The 19,997-nt window shown below is 36.4% G+C and overlaps 3 protein-coding genes across 3 annotated transcripts; all 3 read left to right on the top strand.

Annotated features, from left to right (window-relative positions):
• Nucleotides 1-3,960: 3,960 nt before the first annotated feature.
• On the top strand, nucleotides 3,961-4,917 carry LOC109150048 (uncharacterized mitochondrial protein AtMg00810-like). The gene has a single exon (XM_019298020.1). It carries the CDS (start codon nucleotides 3,961-3,963, stop codon nucleotides 4,915-4,917), a length of 957 nt encoding a protein of 318 aa, XP_019153565.1.
• A 687-nt stretch (nucleotides 4,918-5,604) lies between these two features.
• On the top strand, nucleotides 5,605-7,493 carry LOC109150047. Its single transcript, XM_019298019.1, has 3 exons — nucleotides 5,605-5,709; nucleotides 5,815-6,674; nucleotides 6,725-7,493. Exons 1-3 carry the CDS (start codon nucleotides 5,605-5,607, stop codon nucleotides 7,491-7,493), a joined length of 1,734 nt encoding a protein of 577 aa, XP_019153564.1.
• Nucleotides 7,494-7,683: 190 nt separating this feature from the next.
• On the top strand, nucleotides 7,684-11,371 carry LOC109150046. Its single transcript, XM_019298018.1, has 8 exons — nucleotides 7,684-7,779; nucleotides 8,569-9,169; nucleotides 9,279-9,515; nucleotides 9,610-9,872; nucleotides 9,977-10,286; nucleotides 10,659-10,691; nucleotides 10,812-11,043; nucleotides 11,125-11,371. Exons 1-8 carry the CDS (start codon nucleotides 7,684-7,686, stop codon nucleotides 11,369-11,371), a joined length of 2,019 nt encoding a protein of 672 aa, XP_019153563.1.
• Nucleotides 11,372-19,997: the final 8,626 nt, after the last annotated feature.

Below are 19,997 nucleotides of genomic sequence, written 5' to 3'. Positions count from 1 at the left end.
GTAAACGAGTTTAATTAATTAACTAAATTGGTGCATAACTTAATTAACAAGTAAAAACACATAGCTTTTATGTTTCAAGTGTCACGGTGCAATTTCAATTGGTATCAGAGCCTGTAGACTTAATCTATTAGTCTATCGATCTGGCCAATCCGTGCATCTTGAATTTATCTCTTCAGCGGCTCTTTTTATTTTTAAGTTTATTGCTTATTTGTTTGATCTCACGGGGTATTGAGTTTTGCAGAATGGATCGAACTAAAGCCATTCCCCAGTAGACTGGCGACAATTACGCATATTGGAAGGCGCGCACCGTACGCATCTAAAGGCTCAAGGGGAAGCTGTATGGTGGTCTGTGGTGTCAGGATGGACACATCCCACTAAACCCAGTTCTAGTGCTGATGGAACAGAAGTAACTAAACCAGAGACTGAGTGACTCAAACAGAAATAACTAATGCAGGAAACAATGACAAAGCCTTAGACACAATTTATTCTCTTATGCATGAAAGCCAGTTTTCAATTGTTGCAGGTATTCCTTCGGCTAAAGGTGCTTGGGAGGCACTTGAGTCTATATACGAAGGAACTACATCGGTAAAACAGTCAAAGCTGCAACTGGTCCAGTCAGAATTTGAAGAACTGCGCATGAACGAGGATGAGACAGTCATCGACTTTCATACACGCGTACAGGAACTGGCGAATCGCGCAATGGTTCTTGTGAACCATTCTGCAGGAAAAACTTGTTAAGAAGATACTGAGATCTTTACCGCCCAGGTTTCGAATGAAAGTCACAGCCATCCAGAGCATGATGGCTGGAGAAAAAATCTGTTACTCAGGTAATGGGAAATCTTAAAACATATGAAATGGAGATTTTAACTGATCATACGAAAAAACAAAAAAATATTGCTTTTGCCGCTGAAGAAAATAATGTTGTATCCGATACAGATGAAACTAGTGATGATACAGTTGCATTCTTAACTAAACAGTTTTCAAAAATTTTGAAACAGGTATCCAAAAACACTCACAACAGAAATTCACTAAAGGGAGCAACGTCGTTCAAAACTGCACCTAGGACAGGAGCGTCAAACGCCAAGCAGTCTATCTCACGTCCAGGACAGTCCAAAGAAAGGTCCAACAACAAAGGCATCAAGTGCTATGAATGCGAGGGATTTGGGCATGTACAAGCTGAATGCGCCACCTATCTTTGACGCAAAAAGTCTATGTCAGCCATTACGTGGAGCGATGACGAGCCCGACGTTGAACCAACTGGGTCAGATGCCGAAGAAATTTCGGGTAACTTTGTTGCATTTACAGCACGATTTACTGACAGTTTAGAACCTGTTGAAGACTCAGAAGGTGGTGACTACGTCTCTGCAGAAGATGTGGAACAAAATGCTTTATCTTTTGAAACTGAATTTAATAAGTTGTATCCCAAATGGGAAGCATTAAGAAAAATGAACTGCAAACTAGCTAGTGAAATTGAGATTGTAACGAATGCAAATAAAGTATATCAAAATCAAGTAGCTGATATGAATGTTTTGCTTAAAGAAGCAGCAGGTTCGAGAGGAAAGACTACAACACGAAGTACAAACCAGAAAGGTACTTCTTAAGGAAGCAGCTGACCGAGAAGCAAAACTCCAACAAGAAGTTCAGAGTTTGAAACAGGAACTGAGCACCTACAAACGACAAATCCAAATGATGGATACCACTTCAACACTCGATAAGATTCTTGATTCCGGCAGGAAAACGTCTGCAAAATTTGGTTTGGGCTTCACTGGCAGTAACTCCAAAGATAAGACTGTATTTGTCCAAGCCTCTGGACCTGATCCAGACGACATCCCTGAATGCAGCACTGTGAAACGCTCCTATGGTAAAGTAAACGTAAATAAGATAAGTTATAAGCTATATAATCCTGTTTGCCACTATTGCAGGTTACGCGGACATACCCGACCTGAATGCTACTATTTCTACAAAGATCAAAGGATTGAGAAGTTCAGGCACAAGAACATTCAACCTTTCACAAAACAGATTTGGGTCAAAAGGCTGATTATATATCGTTTGTTTCATTTCATACTAAAAGTGCTGGACGAGAAGAGAAATGGTATTTTGACAGCGGGTGTTCCCGCCACATGACAGGGAATGTAAAATTCCTGAAAAACGTCAATACCAGTAACGGTGAAGTTACTTTCGGTGACGGTGTCAAAGGTCAAGTGACTGTCGTAGGCACTTTAAATGTAGCTGGTTTGCCAAAACTGGACAAAGTGTTACTTGTCCGTGGACTTCACGCCAATCTTATTATCATAAGTCAATTGTGCGACCAAAACTGGAACGTGTGCTTCACTAAAAATAGCTGCAGTGTGATGAACAACTCAAATCAGTGTGTCATGGAAGGTAAACGATCAAATGATAATTGCTATATTCTATCAAATAATGTGCTATGTTGCAGGTCCAGCATGAATGAAGCTGAGCTATGGCATCAAAAAATGGGCCATCTTAGTTATAGACTTCTCGATAAACTTGTAAAATAGAAGGTGTTCGTGGGCAACCGAAAATGAAAGTCGAGTCATCTATCTGCGGTGCCTGTCAAGCTGGGAAACAAATCAGATCAGCTCATCCAGCTCAACACACCATAAACACAAGCCGGTGCCTGGAATTGATTCACATGGACCTCGTTGGTCCAACTCAGACAGAAAGTCTTGGAGGTAAGAAGTATATACTAGTATGCGTTGATGATTTTTCTCGTTTTGCTTAGGTTATGTTTCTCAGGGAAAAATCCGAAGCGCTTGAGGCATTCAAGACACTGGGATTAAAACTTCAAAAAGAAAGAAACTAATCCATCAGTAGAACTCGAAGCAATCACGACAGAGAATTCGAGAACAAGCTGTTCGATAACTTTTGTAATCAATCAGGGATTACACATGAGTATTCAGCTCCAAAAACTCCAAAACAAAACGGAGTTGTGGAAAGGAAAAATCGCACCATCCAGGAGATGGGTAGAGTGTTGCTCAACGCCAAAGGATTACCACAAAAAGTTCTGGGCGGAGGTTGTAAACACCGTGTCACATCATCAACAGAGTTTACCTACGACCGGGCACAACACAAACTCCGTATGAACTCTGGAAAGGTAAGAAACAGAACATTACTTATTTTCACATTTTCGGCTCACGTTGTTTTATCTTGAAAGATAGGAATCCGACTTCTAAATTTGAACCGAAAAGCGACGAAGGAATTTTCCTCGGATATTCCACCAACAGCAGAGCCTATCGAGTATATAATAAAGTGACCAAAATCATAATGGAGTCCACAAACGTCGTCATTGATGATCAACCCAGTGAGATTACTGAAGTTGTCCAAACTGATCCAGTGACAGAACCTGAAACTGACCGACCTAAAATTCCTGACGCTGGTACTCCAGAACCAGACCTTGAGTCACCTATCTCATCGCCCATATGCAATCAACCCGAATCTGAACCTGAGACAGAATCAGAAAATGATCATGATGATATTGATATTCCAACTCGTATTCAGAAAAATCATCCGATCCAAAATATAATTTTAGATCCCAGTTCAGGTGTGAAAACTCGAGGTAAACCAAAGCGCGACTATCTTGAACTAGCTGGATACTCTTGCTATACGTCGCAGATTGAACCAAAGAATATCAAAGAAGCCTTAACTGATGAACACTGGATCAAGGCCATGCAAGAAGAATTGGGACAATTCGAAAGGAACAAGGTATGGACTCTAATCCCTAAACCGAATAATGTAAATGTTGTAGGTACAAAGTGGATTTTTCGAAACAAGACTGACGCAACCGGCAATATCGCTCGAAATAAAGCAAGACTAGTCGCTCAAGGGTATTCCCAAATTGAGGGAATCGACTACGATGAAACGTTTGCTCCAGTGGCTCGCCTAGAATCCATCTGATTGCTACTCTCCATTGCCTGTGCTTTAAAGATCAAGCTCTTTCATATGGATGTTAAAACAGTCTTTCTAAACGGCTATCTCACAGGGATATATATGTTGCCACAACCGAAAGGGTTTGAAGACCCGCAACATCCAGAATATGTATACAAGCTTGAAAAAGCTCTATACGGGCTAAAACAAGCTCCAAGAGCCTGGTACGAAAGACTTGCACAATATTTACTTCAAAATGATTACAAACGAGGAGGTTCGGACAAAACCTTGTTCATAAAACGATCAGGTAAACACATAAGCATTGCACAAGTTTACGTTGATGATATTGTGTTTGGGTCCACACAGACAGGTGAAACGGACAAACTGGTCAAAGTTATGCAACAAGAGTTCGAAATGAGTATGATCGGAGAGCTGACGTATTTTCTAGGATTACAGGTCAATCAGTCAAAAGAAGGGATATTTATTTCTGAAGCGAAGTATGCGAAAAATCTCATATCAAAATTTGGTCTTGAATCTGCGAAAGATGCCCGGACACCCGTCTCAACAACTACAAAATTATCTAAAGACAATCAAGGAACTTCCGTTGACTACACATTGTACAGGAGTATGATTGGTAGTTTACTGTACCTAACTGCTAGTAGACCTGACATCATGGTAAGTGTTGGTATGTGTGCACGCTATCAAGCAGATCCAAAGGAATCGCACTTGAAGGCAGTCAAACGTATTATAAAATACGTTAAAGGTAAAATAAATTATGGTATTTGGTATTCCACTGATACTAATCTCAGTCTTACAGGTTTTAGTGATGCTGACTGGGCTGGTAACGCCGAACATAGAAAAAGCACATCCGGAGGATGCTTCTTTATCGGGAAAAATCTGGTTGCCTGGCTGAGTAAAAAGCAAAATTCAATCTCGCTCTGCACTGCAGAAGCTGAGTACATAGCTGCAGGCAGTTGTTGTACACAGTTGCTTTGGATGCGTCAAATGCTGTCCGATTACGGGTTTGATTAGAAAAATATGGTCCTCTTCTGCGACAACACGAGTGCGATCAATATATCTAAAAATCTGGTACAACACTCCCGGACGAAGCACATAGACATCCGTCATCATTTCATCCGAAACTAGTTGAAGAAAAAGTAATTAAGTTAGAATACATTCCAACTGACAAAAATCTTGCAGATTTATTCACGAAACCATTAGACAAATCCAGGTTTGAACTACTTCGTGCAGCCCTCGGAGTTTGTACGATTAATGTCTAAATTCTCCAGCAGGTATTTTTTTTAATTTATTTTTTATTTTTGGACTAACTGATTAATTGGTTTACGTGCGTGTTTTCTGTTACCAGAGACAAAGGGATACAAATTTGTTTGGGTTTCATTAATCTTTCCGATCTTATTTATGTATATATGAATTACTAATTTTCCCTTGGAATGTTTTATTTTTTTCGGATATCTTATGCTTGCATCTAGAAGACCAATTCTAGTCAAACACCATCAAACTCTCCTTTTTCCACTCATCTACTAACCTATAAATATCATTATATCTATCCTAGCCATCAATATCTCACGCCTTTTCAAGCTACACATCAAATCAACCCATTACTTTTTGTCTCTCTTGGTCTTCCTCTCAACCCGAGATCACCACCATCATCTTCATCTCTTCACCTTCCACCATTTTTTCTCTCTACAAGCTTCACCCATGGAAAATCCATTTCTCATCTACATGACTCGATTAGAAAGAGCAAACCTTTTTCGAAAAATCATTGATGTCGAGTCTCCCTTATCTCCTGAAGCTACCGATAAGGTTCTTGCCACAATAAAATCAGATGGGTTTCTACTGGAAAGGCTCACGGACAAAGAAAAGAGGCAAATGCTTGCTCTAGCTCGCCATATCTCCGCCACACCTTAGCCGTTTCCACCTGTGTCAGCCGCTGTCCCAGATTCCACTCTTCCCGGTCCAGCGTCTCTTGCCTCATCTCAGACAGTGGTACTCCCTGCCCTTTCTTCGCCTTTAAACACATCTAGAAAAATTGATTTTGATGTATCTCTGCCTGATCAATTTGTGTCTCCCATATCTCATGATGTTTTTGATGTTCAAACTCTGTCTGTACCTGGTGATCCTTATGATCCTTTGTCTCACAATTTACCTAGGGAAAATGTTGATTTAGTTGCTTTATCTGACCTAGTAAATTCTTTGCCATTTGCGTTTTCCATTCGAAATGTTGCCCAACATGTGTCTGTTCCAACCGTGGCTTGTTCGGCCTTTTCTATTCCCATTACTATTGCTGCGTCTAAAAGTCACTCTGATCCTGTACCCATTCCTGTTTCATCTACGCAAGAATCGGTTCCCATTATCTCTGTTCCTATTGCTAAATCTTCCCGAAAGGGAAAGGAGAAAATCTCTGTTTCAGGTACTGCAGAAAAGAGAGGATTGTCACAGTTGGATGATGTTGAAACTCAAACTGATCATAAACTTCAACGGAAGGGTTCCACATTGCCACCCAGAACCACTTGGTCAAGAGCCCAAGTTGACACACATGCTGTTCCTACGCCATCTGGCTCCAAATCGAAAGGATCAAGCAAGGTCTACAAACCGCATCTTCTGTCTCCCGATTTATTTGTTGTTTGGAAAACTCATGTCAACCGGGTTTTCATCGTCGAAAAATCCATCAATGAAGAGGATTTGGCTGCCAAGTGCAATATTATCCCGCTGTTACGTGATCAAAATTTGCTTGCCTCTCTACGCCATATTGGTCCCTACTCTACATGGTTGACAGCAGAATTTTACACAAATTTGACCTTGGACACATTCAATGAAGGCTAGCACGATTTCATCAAGTTTTCATTCGTGGCACTTGGTATCCTTTCGGGCCTACTGAGATTAATGCATATTTGGGCACACCAAATCATCCTGCTTCTCCGGATCCTAGTCCTCACTTGTTGGCAACTGCACTCACTCATAATAAAGTGGTTTCATGGCCGAGTAATGGAATTTCAAGCTTGAAGCTCACAACTGTCTACTCCGTGCTTCTTCGCCTTGCATCGGCGAATTGGGTCCTGGCAGTCCGTCGCCATCAAGTACCAGAACATCTAGCTGGCCTTCTATACAAAATCAGGAACCGTCTTCCGTTCAACCTCGGCATGGTTATATTCTCTCACTTAATGTCTTTTTTGCAGAAGAAAGAAGCCAAAGTCCATCTCCCTTTTCCGTGTTTGATTTATGGGGTGCTTCAAGACCATGGTTTTATGCCCTATAAGGAAGAAGTGATTACAACTCCTGACAATGCTTACATTTTTGATGATCGACTTACACAACGAGGTCATTATGATGATCGAGCTTCACTTGATCAGCTTCCTGCTATTCCACCTCCAGCGCCAGCCTCATCTACTGACACTACGTCAGCTTCTCGTCCAGGCTCAAGACTGGTTCCCAAAGAACCCCCAACATTGGTTGATCGTAGGCAGATTGTGCTCACTCTTGAGGCCTCTATTGCACAAGTTCAACAATCGGTCACCCCTCAACAAGCAACCATCTCTGGCCTTGTAAAGCTTCGTGATGCACAGCTCGAAGAAACCTCGCTCGCATAGAAGCTATTCACGCTCGGGTTTTAGCTGACACTGGAGCTGCTTCCTCGGATTCTGACTCCGAAGATGAAGAAGATGATTCAGACTCGGGCACCCCGTCTGCACGATAAATCTAATCCACTATTTGATGTTCACCTTCCTTTGTCATTTATTTGGCAAAAGGGGGAGTAAGGATTAAGGAGTAAAGGGGAGTATGGGGGACTATTCTACTTTTTTGGATGACTATGGTACGGTTTTATTGGCTATTTTGGAAGGGCTATTTTTGGAAGTGCTATTGCTAGTCAGTATGGTAATAATGGACTTATATTAGTTAGGGGGAGTAATAGTAGTGTTTGATGCTCCTAACTATCTGTATGGATATTTTTGGTATGGTATCTCGCATCACAAGTTAATCGGTGTTATGGTATGCTATGATTTCAACGCTTCTGTGTGTGATTCAAGAATTGAAGATTTTTTCAATTAGATTCTCTATTCACAAGTGGTCCAAAAGAATTTAATTTTTTAATTATTTTCTAAATGTCTATGATATGTAAAGTACATATATTAAGGGCTATAAATAAAATTTAAATTGATTTTTGCCCAAAGTAATTGATACTCAAGTTTTCCAAATAAAATGCCAAAGGGGGAGATTGTAAGTGTAAAATAAATTTACACGATTGGCTATTTTATTGGCTTTACTAGATTTAAATTAAAATAGTGTTGTTAGTGTTAATTCTTTTATGGACCATGTGAGTAGATAATTAGTGGCCATCATGGATTGTTTATTTGAGTCTACGGTGAAGCAATCAAAGAACAAAATGAGTGGCTGTGGCTTATTCGAACAGTGGAAGATTAAGGAAGAGGCTACATTTGAGGATCAAACAAAAGACTCATGAAGCACTATAAAAGCATACTGTGATGGTGTCTTTGATCAGCCAGCTTTGCTCTTTGTTCGGATCAGTAAGTAAGCAGTTTTGGTTCAGCTAACAGCTTTTAGGGGTCAAGGGCTTTTTGGTCTTTTCCTGTTAAGATGGCAGTTATAACTGCCATCTCTTCCTCTCTCCTTTTATAAGGCTGTAATCTTCTTTTTCTTCTGAAGTTTTCCTCTCCAATAATACAACATGCTGAGCTTCTTACCATAGATGAACTTTGTCACTTTCACCATGAGTTAATCTATCTTAACACGGTATCAGGGCGCCGGAGCTACGCCGATGTGGTGATGACAGAAAATCAGAATGGAAATTCAGTCGGAGCTTTTTCGAGCCAAAGTCCAGCTCAGATGAACATGAATTCGAGTCCAAATCATGCTCAAAGAGCTGCTGATGAATTCGATGATCCATGGTACCTGCATATTACAGAAAATCCTAACCTGATCCTGGTGTCTCCACCACTGTCCGAGGTGAATTATGCGTCCTGGAGCAGATCAATGAAGATAGCTCTTGAAGTCAAAAATAAATTTGGATTTGCAGATGGATCCATATTGAAACCTGAGATAAATGATCCGAAGTATACTATTTGGAAGAGATGCAACAACATAGTGTGCTATTGGATCTTCAAATCGCTGAGTCCTACGATTGCAGAAGGAGTTTTATACCTTGAAGTTGCATCGGATGTCTGGAATACTCTGAAGAAGAGGTATTCTCAGGTTGATTCACACAGGATTGCTGAATTGCAGAATGAGATCTTCAAATGTTCTCAAGGTAATCTCACAATTAATGAGTAGTTTACTAAAAGTAATGCATTATGGGTTCAAATGAATGCAATGAGACCTATTCTTGCCTGTGAGTGTGTGCCTAAGTTTACTAGAAGGATTGAATGAAGAATATGAGAATATCAAATCCGGAATTCTAGTCATGGAACCTATTCCAGCCATGGAAAAAGTTCTCAATATTACTTTAAAGATGGAAAGGAAGCTCAGGAATTCTCTTAGTCAGAAGAACAATGATCTAGTTCAAGCTAATGTTGTTCAAGGTGGTGGAGATCAGAGTGCAGATGATCAACCTGTGGTTTCAGCCTTAAGCAACAACAACAAGAAGAAATACAACAGTGGAACAGGGAAAAATGTGCCTAAATGCATTTTTTTGTGGAATGATTGGACATACTATTGAGAAATGCTATAAGAAGCATGGATATCCCCCAGGTTGGGTAGCAGGTTATAAGTCTAAGAATAAACAACAGCCTCAAGATGCTCAGCAGGTCCACAATGCTTCTGTGAACCAAATTGGTGATATAGGCCTCACTAATGATCAGTTTCAAAGGCTATTGTCATTGTTGCAGAATCAGAATCAAGGAAGTCAAGCATCAACTAATGCAACTGTGACTGTCAACACTACTGGACTGAGACCAGAATTCAGAAATCCCATGGAGAAACATCATGAAGGCAAGTTTATCTCTAACCTTCATGTTAGTAGTGCTTTAATTTCCTCCACCATTTGGATTCTAGACTCAGGAGCCACTGACCATATACATGCTCCTTAGAATACTTTGAAGCATACAATTCTGTTCAGGGAATGTCTGTTAAGTTACCAAATGGAGAAATGTTGAGTGTATCACATATAGGACAAGTCAAGTTGCATAAAAAGATATTGTTGCAGGATGTCTTACATATTCCCTCCTTCACTTTCAACATTATATCTGCAAGCAAGTTAGTGAGACAATCAGGCTATGAAATCATTATGAAACCTAACTCTTGCACCATTCAGGGACATCTTGGGAGAATGGATGGTTTTGCTAAGGAAAGAGATGGATTATACATACTTTCTGATCCACCTATGAAGAGGCAGATGTGTGGTGCGAATGAAGAATCTGATATACTTTGTAATGGTTTTTCCCTGCAATTGTGGCATGATAGATTAGGGCACTTTCCCATAAATAAAGTGCAACTATTAAAGTGAATAAAACTTGCATCTTCTTCTAAACCTGTTGATTTTATCTGTGAGACATGTTATTTTGCAAGACATAAGAGATCTATTTTCCCTGTCAGTGTTACTAGAGCTGAAAGATGTTTTGATTTATTACACATGGATGTTTGGGGCCCCTTTGCTGTGCCATCTCTCAAAGGGGAGCATTATTTTTTGACTATGGTAGATTATCATAGTAGATTTACTTGGTTGCATCTAATAACACACAAATCGGAAGTAAAGACCATATTTCAGAACTTTTACAATATGGTTTGCACTCAGTTTTCAGCAAAAATTAAGGCTGTCAGAACAGATAATGGAAGTGAGTTCATAATGACCACATTTTTCAATGAAAAAGGAATAATACATCAGAGATCATGTGTGTACACACCCCAGCAGAATGGGGTGGCTGAATGAAAATATTAACATATTCTGAATATAGCCAGAGCCTTGAAATTTCAGTCTGGATTGCCTGATGATTTTTGGGGCCACTGTGTCCTACACTCCTCTTATTTGATTAATAGACTTCCTACTGATGTTCTAAATGGTAGCACTCCATTTCAGATATTGTTTGGGAAGGATGTGGATTATGAGCATTTCAGATCCGTTGGTTGTTTAGCATTTGCTGCAACTATTTCACCAGGGAGGAACAAGATGGGATCCAAGGCCTCAAAGTGCATATTCTGAGGTTTTCCTGCTAATGTCAAAGGCTACATGTTATATGATGTTATTAACAAAGTTACTTTTGTTTCTAGGGATGTCAAATTCTATGAACATGTTTACCCTTTCAGAGACAAAAATCTAGATGTCAATAAGCCTGCATCAGAGTTGTTTAATCCCACCTTGCCTCTTGTTCCCATTTCTGTTGAAGCAGATGCTAGTTCTTTAGAGCCAACAAGAGGACATGTTATCCCTGCAGCCACATCTCAAAGTTGTGACAACAACTCTGATGAGATAACCAGTAGAGCTCTGTTGAATGATGATGATATTCACTCTGGTTAGACAGCCATTTGATGAATGGTCAGTCACCAAACCTCTTTGTTGAATTACCCTCTCTTAATACATCAGATGAGGTTGATAGGCAAGCTCAATCTGATAACATTCCACAGCCAAGAAGATCATCTAGAACAAGAAATGTTCCATCAAAGTTGCAGGATTACCTGTGTCAATCTACCATGATGAGAAGTAGTTTTAGAACCTCACCACACTCTATGGACAAGTTTATCTCCTATGATAACTTGTCACCCAGCCATAGATTGTGTGCATCATCTATTACCACTTCACATGAACCTCAAACTTACAAAGAGGCAGTTAGAAGTGAAGAATGGAGGAAAGCAATGCAAGATGAAAAAAAGTCCTTGGTTCAGAATGATACATGGCTATTGACAGATCTGCCAGCAGGAAAGACTCCCATTGGCTGTAGATGCGTGTACAAAATTAAACACAAATCAGATGGTTCTATTGAAAGATATAAGGCCAGGCTAGTGGCAAAGGGATATACTCAACAATTAGGTGTTGACTATATTGAAACTTTTTCTCCTGTGGCAAGAATGACAACAATCAAAACTTTTTTGGTTGTGGCTGTGGCAAAAGGATGGGACATCCAACAACTTGATATTAACAATGCTTTTCTTCATGGGGATTTGCAGGAGGAAGTGTATATGGTTGTGCCACCAAGTTTTCAAACTGATAAGCCCAATCAAGTTTGCAAACTGCTGAGATCTTTATATGGATTAAAACAGGCTAGTAGACAATGGAATGCCAAATTAACTAAAGCATTGCAAGACAATGGTTTCAGACAATCATCTGCTGATCCTTCTCTGTTTACCAAGAAAACTTGTGATTCTTTCATTGCTTTGTTGGTATATGTTGATGATATCCTGGTTGCAGGAACATGTTCTGTTCAGATTAAAGAATTGAAACAATTTCTGGACAACTCTTTCAAGATCAAAGATCTTGGTCCATTAAACTACTTTCTTGGCATTGAAGCTTTCAGATCCTCTAAGGGTATCAACATCTGCCAGAGGAAGTACACTCTTGAGATCCTTGAAGAAAATGGCTTCCTGGAAGCCAAGCCTGCTAATACTCCTTTCAATGCAGGTCTAAGACTTCATAGTTTGGATGGGGTTTTGCTTGAACAACCTGAAGTTTATAGAAGATTGGTTGGCAAGCTTTTGTACCCGACAAACACTAGGCCAGATATAACATTTGCAATGCAACAGCTTAGTCAGTTTGTGGACAAGCCTAGAGATACTCATTTGGTTGCAGCTCATAGAGTGTTAAGATACTTGAAGGGTTCTCCTGGTAAAGGCTTTCAAATTCAAGGTTTTTCTGACTTTGATTGGGCAACATGCATAGAGAACAGAAAATCCATAACAGGTTACTGCATTTATGTTGGGCATTCCCTAGTTTCATGGAAAACAAAGAAGCAGGCTACTATGTCTAGATCATCTTCTAAGGCTGAGTACAGAGCCTTGGCTTCCACAGTGTGTGAGATACAATGGTTGTTATACCTATTGGCAGATTTACAAGTTGAAATCAGTAATCCTGTGGCCTTGTTTTGTGATAATCAATCAGCAATTGCAATAGGAGAAAACCATGTTTTCCATGAGAGAACAAAACATATAGAGATTGACTGTCATGTAGTCAAGCAAAAGGTCCAAGAAGGGGTGATCAAATTGCTAAGCATCTCATCACAGAATCAGAATGCTGATGGATTCACTAAACCCTTGCCTAAACCAGCTTTTGATTTCTTCCATTCTAAGCTGGGCCTACAAGATCTTCATGCTCCAGCTTAAGGGGGGGGGGGGGGGGGGGGGGGGTGATGGAGTGTCTTTGATCAGTCAGCTTTGCTCTTTGTTCAGATCAGTAAGTAAGCAGTTTTGGTTCAGCTAACAGCTTTTAGGGGCCAAGGCCTTTTAGGTCTTTTCCTGTTAAGATGGCAGTTATAACTGCCATCTCTTCCTCTCTCCTTTTATAAGGCTGTAATCTTCTTTTTCTTCTGAAGTTTTCCTCTCCAATAATACAACATGCTGAGCTTCTTACCATAGATGAACTTTGTCACTTTCACCATGAGTTAATCTATCTTAACATACTGCTCGAATGGAGACATTGCCAATTCGATTCTTACACATTGCGAGAGCTATCCTGATTTTACAAAGCTGTTTTATGATTTAATGTGATTTATGATTTAATTCTTAAAAGTATTTAAACCGTACTACATGATCAGTACGTGGTACTGCTGAAGCAACTTGTGAAGATTGTTCGGGTATTCGTGTGTCAGTCCTGGATAGGTGTTAGAAAGAGTGGTAGTGGTAAAGGCTTGAGGCCATCTTCATTTACCTCTTGTAATACTCCTTTTGGTGAACATCTATAGTGGATTGGGCAGACGTGGGTTGCCCCGCAGACGTAGGAGAAGGAGCTCCGAACTGCGTAACAATTTCTTTGTGTTTTTAATTTACTTTATGCTTTCTGCAGTTATTATTTATACTTGCGTAAACGAGTTTAATTAATTAACTAAATTGGTGCATAACTTAATTAACAAGTAAAAACACATAGCTTTTATGTTTCAAGTGTCACGGTGCAATTTCATATAAGAAATTATGATGAACTTTAATTTTAGGTATTAAATTAAATTATATTTCGAATGAGGATAAATCTTCTGTGAGACCGACTCCCAAATCCATTTCGGTGAGACGGATCGGGCCATGATGAAAATGTAATACGTACTAATAAGGAATAAAATGTTTATTACTTATATTGGTGCCTATGCGGCTGCACCGACCACAAGTTATGGTGCGACCGCATTTGAGCTAAACTCTATATAATAATAATAATAATAATAATAATAATAATAATAATAATATTATTATTATTATTATTATTATTATTATTATTATTATTATTATTATTATTATTATTACTATTATTATTATTATTATTATTTTAATATACATCGCATTATACTATATACGATAAAATATTTGTTGTAATTTTAATTAATGTGTATTACAGTATTTTTTAAAGTATAACTCATACATATATGAGAATGTTTATAGTGCCATTTGAATGAGTTTGTCTAATACTGAATTAAATTACAGTTGGCAATGGTGTTCGTTACAATAGTTTGTAGTCTGTTTTAACCATATCCATTCTCTCATAGACAATTATTTACTTTTTGTTCACATTTTAGTTTATAATGTTTATTCCTCTACATTTGTCAGCATGAGTTGTCAATTAGTAGTTTTTTTTTTTTTTTTTTTTTTTTTTTTTTTTTGTAAAATCTAAACGGATAGGGAAGATTACTTGAATTTGATGAGATAAGTAGGATTACAGCTAGCAATTCGATATAAATGTATTATTTGTGTACTAATTACTTGAATTTGATAACATGATTCAGATTACGTTGAACAATTCGATATGTATGTAAGGGTTTTGGAATCAGCTATTATCTCCCCTAACACGTCTCTCATGCCCACTGCTCGCTGCCACGATATTCCTCTAATTGCCCACCCCCGACGGTGTCACTTCCCCTGCCGCCGACGAGCCGCTGTACTTCTCCGCCGACGGCGTCGCTTCCCCTGCCGTCCACGAGCCATTGCACCTCTCCGCCGACGGCGTCGCTTCCCCTGCCACTCACTAGTCGCTGCACTTCTCCAGAGGTAGTCGCTTTCCCTGCTGCCTACTCCGGTACGTTGATACTTTATCATCGGTTTTCTGTTTGTAAATCTACTGTGTTTTACATTAGCCACGAGCCGCTGACGCTTACTTACATATGATGTTGTTTTCATCGCATAAATTATGTTTGTCCTGAACTTTTTTCTTTTAGACCATTGTGTTAATTTGTTTCGTATGGAACTGTGCATTCTTATTTGTTTCATCTACGAGTCTGCTTAGCCAAGTGCTTTAGAGTTTATTTGCCTCCATCTAAGAGTCTGCTTCACATATTTTGTATGGAACTGTGTTTTACATTACCCGTTACTTTTGTTTCTTCTCATTGACTTATTCCCAACACCTAGCCATATTTCTCTCACAATAAAAGAATAAACCTTCTTCTTGACTAGGACAATTTCTTGTACTAAAACCAGTACAACTTGCTACTGGTTACAGTGATTTAGAAACATAACAATACAAGTTTTTTTTTCTAGCGTGATGTCTCTTTCTATACAAGAGGCATACTGTGTGTTAGATGAGACTGAAAACTAATGTACCATACAAAAAAAAAATGTATTACTTTCCTTTGGTTCCTCGACTGCAGAGGTTGTATGCATCTAATGCAGCAATTGATACGAAGTGGCAAACAAATTCAGTTGAAGATGGAATCATGTGTCATCCCTCAGATTCGCTTTCTTGGAAGCATTTTAACGACATTTATCCTGACTTTGCATATGAAATTTGAAATATCTGGTTAGGTTTGTGCACCAATGGTTTTCAACCATTTGGACAATCAGGACAACAATATTCCTCATGGCCTATGATACTAACAACGTACAACTTGCCTCCTTGGATGTGTATGAAGGAGTAGTATATGTTCTTAACCGTATTGGTTCCAGGTACAAACAATCTAAAAGAGAAGATATATGTTTTTTTACAACCTCTTATTGCGGAGTTAAACCAATTATGGGACAGTCTGTGTTCAAATATATGATATTTCAAAGAAGCAGAATTTTCAGATGCGAGCTACCCTTATGTGGAGAGTTAGTGATTTTCCTGCATATTCGATGTTATCCAGGTGGAACACTACTAGGAGGTTAGCTTGTCCATATTGCATGGATAAGTCAGATGCTTTCACCTTAAAACATAGTGGTAAGCAATCGTGGTTTGACAATCATCGAAAATTTTTGCCACCCAATCATCCATTTTGCAGGAATAAGACAACGTTCTTTAATAACAGAGCGGTTACAACTAAGGCACAGCTTCTTCGGTCAGGATATGATATCCTTGCAGAGATTGAAACTTTAGGCCTTAAGAAGGTCACTAAATTGGATGCAGCTGAAGTTAATGGAATTCATTTTAAAAACTTGTGGTTAGAAGAAGCGAAGTATCTTTTGGGATTTGCCGTATTGGAGTTCACACTTGGTACGACATAATTTGGATGTCATGCATATAGAAAAAAATGTGTTTGATAACGTGTTCAACACAGTAATTGGTTGTTACTGTCAAATCAAAGGACACATATAAATCTAGAGAAGAGCTGGATGATTATTGTCGGTGGCTTGAGCTGAAGCGAGACCTTGTGACCGGAAAGTTCCCAAAGCTTGTTACACACTTGAAAATTCGGCAAGGGAAGCATTGTGTGAATGGGTTAAGAATCTCAAATTTCCTGATGGTTATGCATCTAATATGAGTCGATGTGTAGATAAGAAGAAGTTGAAGTTATTTGGTATGAAAAATCATGACTGTCATGTGTTTATCCAGAGGTTAATAGCAATTGCATTTCGTGAGTTGCTCTCGCTAAATGTTTGGAAAGTTCTTACAGTGTCGAGATTGAGTTTCGATTTGTCAAACTCGTACGTTATGTAAATACTTGGCTTGAAATTTTTGGTGTTGTATACATAGTAGTATTGTGAAATTGTATTAATACTGGATTATGGACTATAATTATATTTTGGACAAATCATGTGGAGAAAATTGTATTTTATATTATTTTTTGAAAAATGTATTTGGAGAAAATTATATATTCTTGAGAAAATTGTATTTTTGGGGACAAAGTATTTATTTGTGGAGAAATAATGAAATTTTGATAAAATAATTTATTGTGTAGTGTCCAAGTAAGAGTGAGTACTGTTTACTTGGACTATTTACTACTCATTGGGCTGGAAATCGCATGAGAGTGTATCACATAAGTTATGATTCAGTTTCCAAATTGTTTGAGTGGTAGTAGGTAGGAAAATCTGACTACTTGGATCATATATTACCCAATGGCTTGGAATCCTCTAGGGTGTGCACATAGGTTTTAGTCCAGTTTCAAAGTGGATTTCAAAAAATTTGGTTACTTCTCTATAAATAACTATTTATTCTCCATATAAGGAAATGTATAACTCCACTTGTATTTTGGAAAAGTATGAAATTATATGAGTTTTGAAAATATAAAAAATTCAAGCCATTATTTTACGGGGTGAAGTGAAACTTACTTAGCTTATGCTAATTTTTGTCTACATTCTGTTTTTGTGTAAAATTATTTATACAGGTGAACATGGATAGGGATGAATTCAAGTTGAGAAGGAATAAATTTTAATTATTTGTTATTTTGAGGAAAATATTGTTGTATAGTAATTGCAGTTTTAAGTACGAAGTTGATTTTGAGATATTATTTGATGTTGTAAATTTAGTATAATTACCATAAATAATGTTTAATAATTGACAAATTCTATTAGGTAATAAAAATTATCATTATAAAATCTTTTGTACTATGGACACATTATTTATAATTATTTTGGTTTAATAATATTATATCTTATTTATAAAAAACCAAAGTAATACTTTTAGTACTATTGAATATTGATTGACTAAAAACAATCTTAATTATTATTAAGGCAATTAATTGGTATTTAGCTATAAAAAGCCTTCAAATATATGAATTATAAAACCATAGAATCAATTAGTAGGACAATTATATTAGGTAATCTAATTAATAATTTCTTTTATTAAATTATATCCCATTTTCAATAATGAACATAAGATTTCTTTCGTGGAAATATTTGTAGAAATTTCATTATATTATAATTAATAAAATATGAAATATAATTAAGAAAATGAAATTATAAAATTAAAAAAGCATGAATATTTATAATTTTTTAAAAATATACATACATACACTTTTTTTTTAGATAAATACATACATAAACTTATGCATTATACTAATAATAATACAAAATTTAAATGTTACTTTTTTTTTAATTTCTAAATGTAACTTTTAAATATAAATCGATTAGTGCACATAATAGTGTTTAGTTCAGTGTATTTTAGGGAATGAGGTTACAGGCTTTATATACACAAAGAATAGCTAAATGATAGGAAACTAACATAGAATTATTCTAACGATCCTAATAATGCTAACCACTCAATAAAATCTATCAATATAAATTATAATTAATGAAATTATATTATATAATTTTCCTATATATATATATATATATATATATATATATATATATATATATATATATATATATTAGTAAATATTATGCGTATATACAATGTATTATACAATCATATAAGGAAATGCGTCTGATTAGAGTTTAAGTTTACTCATCAAAATTTAAAATTTAAATTTTTTTTATTGATTTCTAAGTATATATAATTTTGTTAGTTATTATTCATATTTTTAGAATTATAATATATATGAAATATAATTTGGAATAAATAAACTTAATTATGTGATTTTTTTTTTAAATTTATCTAAATATGTAATGATTATAGATTATATTAACCATACAAATTTTAAATTTTGTATGTTATGAAAATAGATACTTGACTAAATATATAAAAGTCCAACTATATTATTATATTGTATACTTTAACATCTTTTCATTTTTGTCTATTTTCGATTTTAAATTCTTAATAACAAAAATTTTTCGTGCAACGAACGAGTAAAACACTATATTTTTAAAAATACAATTGGATAAATGTCAAAAATTAGTACAAAATCATTTCTGTTTATAATAATTAAAGAAAAAAATAAATAAATCAAATATGTGAACCAATGATTTCAAAATGAAATTAATATACAGTTACAAATAAATATTGCATGATTAGATTTACTTTAATTTTATTAGTGTAATGATTTTTCTTTATTAGTTTTTGAGAGAAACTAAGGGAGTGTTTGGGTTGCCAGGAAATATTTTAAAAATAAAAATACTTACTAATAATAAATAATTTAAAAAAAAAAAATTTAACCCCTAATAACATGTGTAAATCTAATATTTTTTTAAAAATACAAATTAATAAGTATCATTAATTAATTTGTACAATATCATTTCTGTTTATAATAATTAAAGAAAAAATAAATAATTCAAATATGTGAAGCAATGATTTCAAAATGAAATTAATTAATCTATACTATTAATTTAATAAAAGTAAATAATAATTTACACCAATCTATATCTATACTATTAATAAAAGTAAAATCTTCCATTAAAATGTCTCTTACCCCTTTTGATACGAGATTGCCCTTCAAGTTCTAGCATAAACTATTCCCGTTGATGCTCGCATATACCATGACTGTCAACAAAAGTCAGTGCCAAACACTAAGTCACGTTGAGTTATTACTTAAAAAACCAGTCTTTAATCACGATCAATTTTTCCCGAGTCACCCATCCTGATGGCCAGAAGGTTTTAACTCTACATGAGGATAGACAAATTTCTGTTACTACTACCAATGTCATCTACAAAGAGATTTTCAATAATGTGTAATTCAAGCCAGTGATATTATAAGGAAATAATCTTTTACATCAATCTATATCTATACTATAATTTCGGTGTAATTTTATAAGGAAATAATAACTTGTTAATTATTATTTACACCACTCTATATCTATACTATTAATAAAAGTAAAATCTTCCATAAATAATGTTTAATAATTGACAAATTATATTAGGCAATAAAAATTACTATTATAAAATCTTT

This window comes from Ipomoea nil, unplaced genomic scaffold (assembly GCF_001879475.1).
Source record: "Ipomoea nil cultivar Tokyo-kokei standard unplaced genomic scaffold, Asagao_1.1 scaffold2181, whole genome shotgun sequence".
Classification (NCBI taxonomy): Eukaryota; Viridiplantae; Streptophyta; class Magnoliopsida; order Solanales; family Convolvulaceae; genus Ipomoea; species Ipomoea nil.
Note: the sequence above shows the minus strand (reverse complement) of the source record. Positions and strands in the feature narration are given on the sequence as shown.

Coding starts and splice junctions, on each gene's coding strand:
- LOC109150048 (XM_019298020.1), top strand. CDS start 3,961: ATGGATGTTAAAACAGTCTTTCTAAACGGCTATCTCACAGGGATATAT.
- LOC109150047 (XM_019298019.1), top strand. CDS start 5,605: ATGGAAAATCCATTTCTCATCTACATGACTCGATTAGAAAGAGCAAAC. Junction 5,710..5,814: donor CTCCTGAAGCTACCGATAAG/GTTCTTGCCACA, acceptor GCCACACCTTAG/CCGTTTCCACCTGTGTCAGC. Junction 6,675..6,724: donor ATTGGTCCCTACTCTACATG/GTTGACAGCAGA, acceptor CATTCAATGAAG/GCTAGCACGATTTCATCAAG.
- LOC109150046 (XM_019298018.1), top strand. CDS start 7,684: ATGGGGGACTATTCTACTTTTTTGGATGACTATGGTACGGTTTTATTG. Junction 9,516..9,609: donor CAACAAGAAGAAATACAACA/GTGGAACAGGGA, acceptor GATATCCCCCAG/GTTGGGTAGCAGGTTATAAG. Junction 10,287..10,658: donor TGAAGAATCTGATATACTTT/GTAATGGTTTTT, acceptor CTCAGTTTTCAG/CAAAAATTAAGGCTGTCAGA.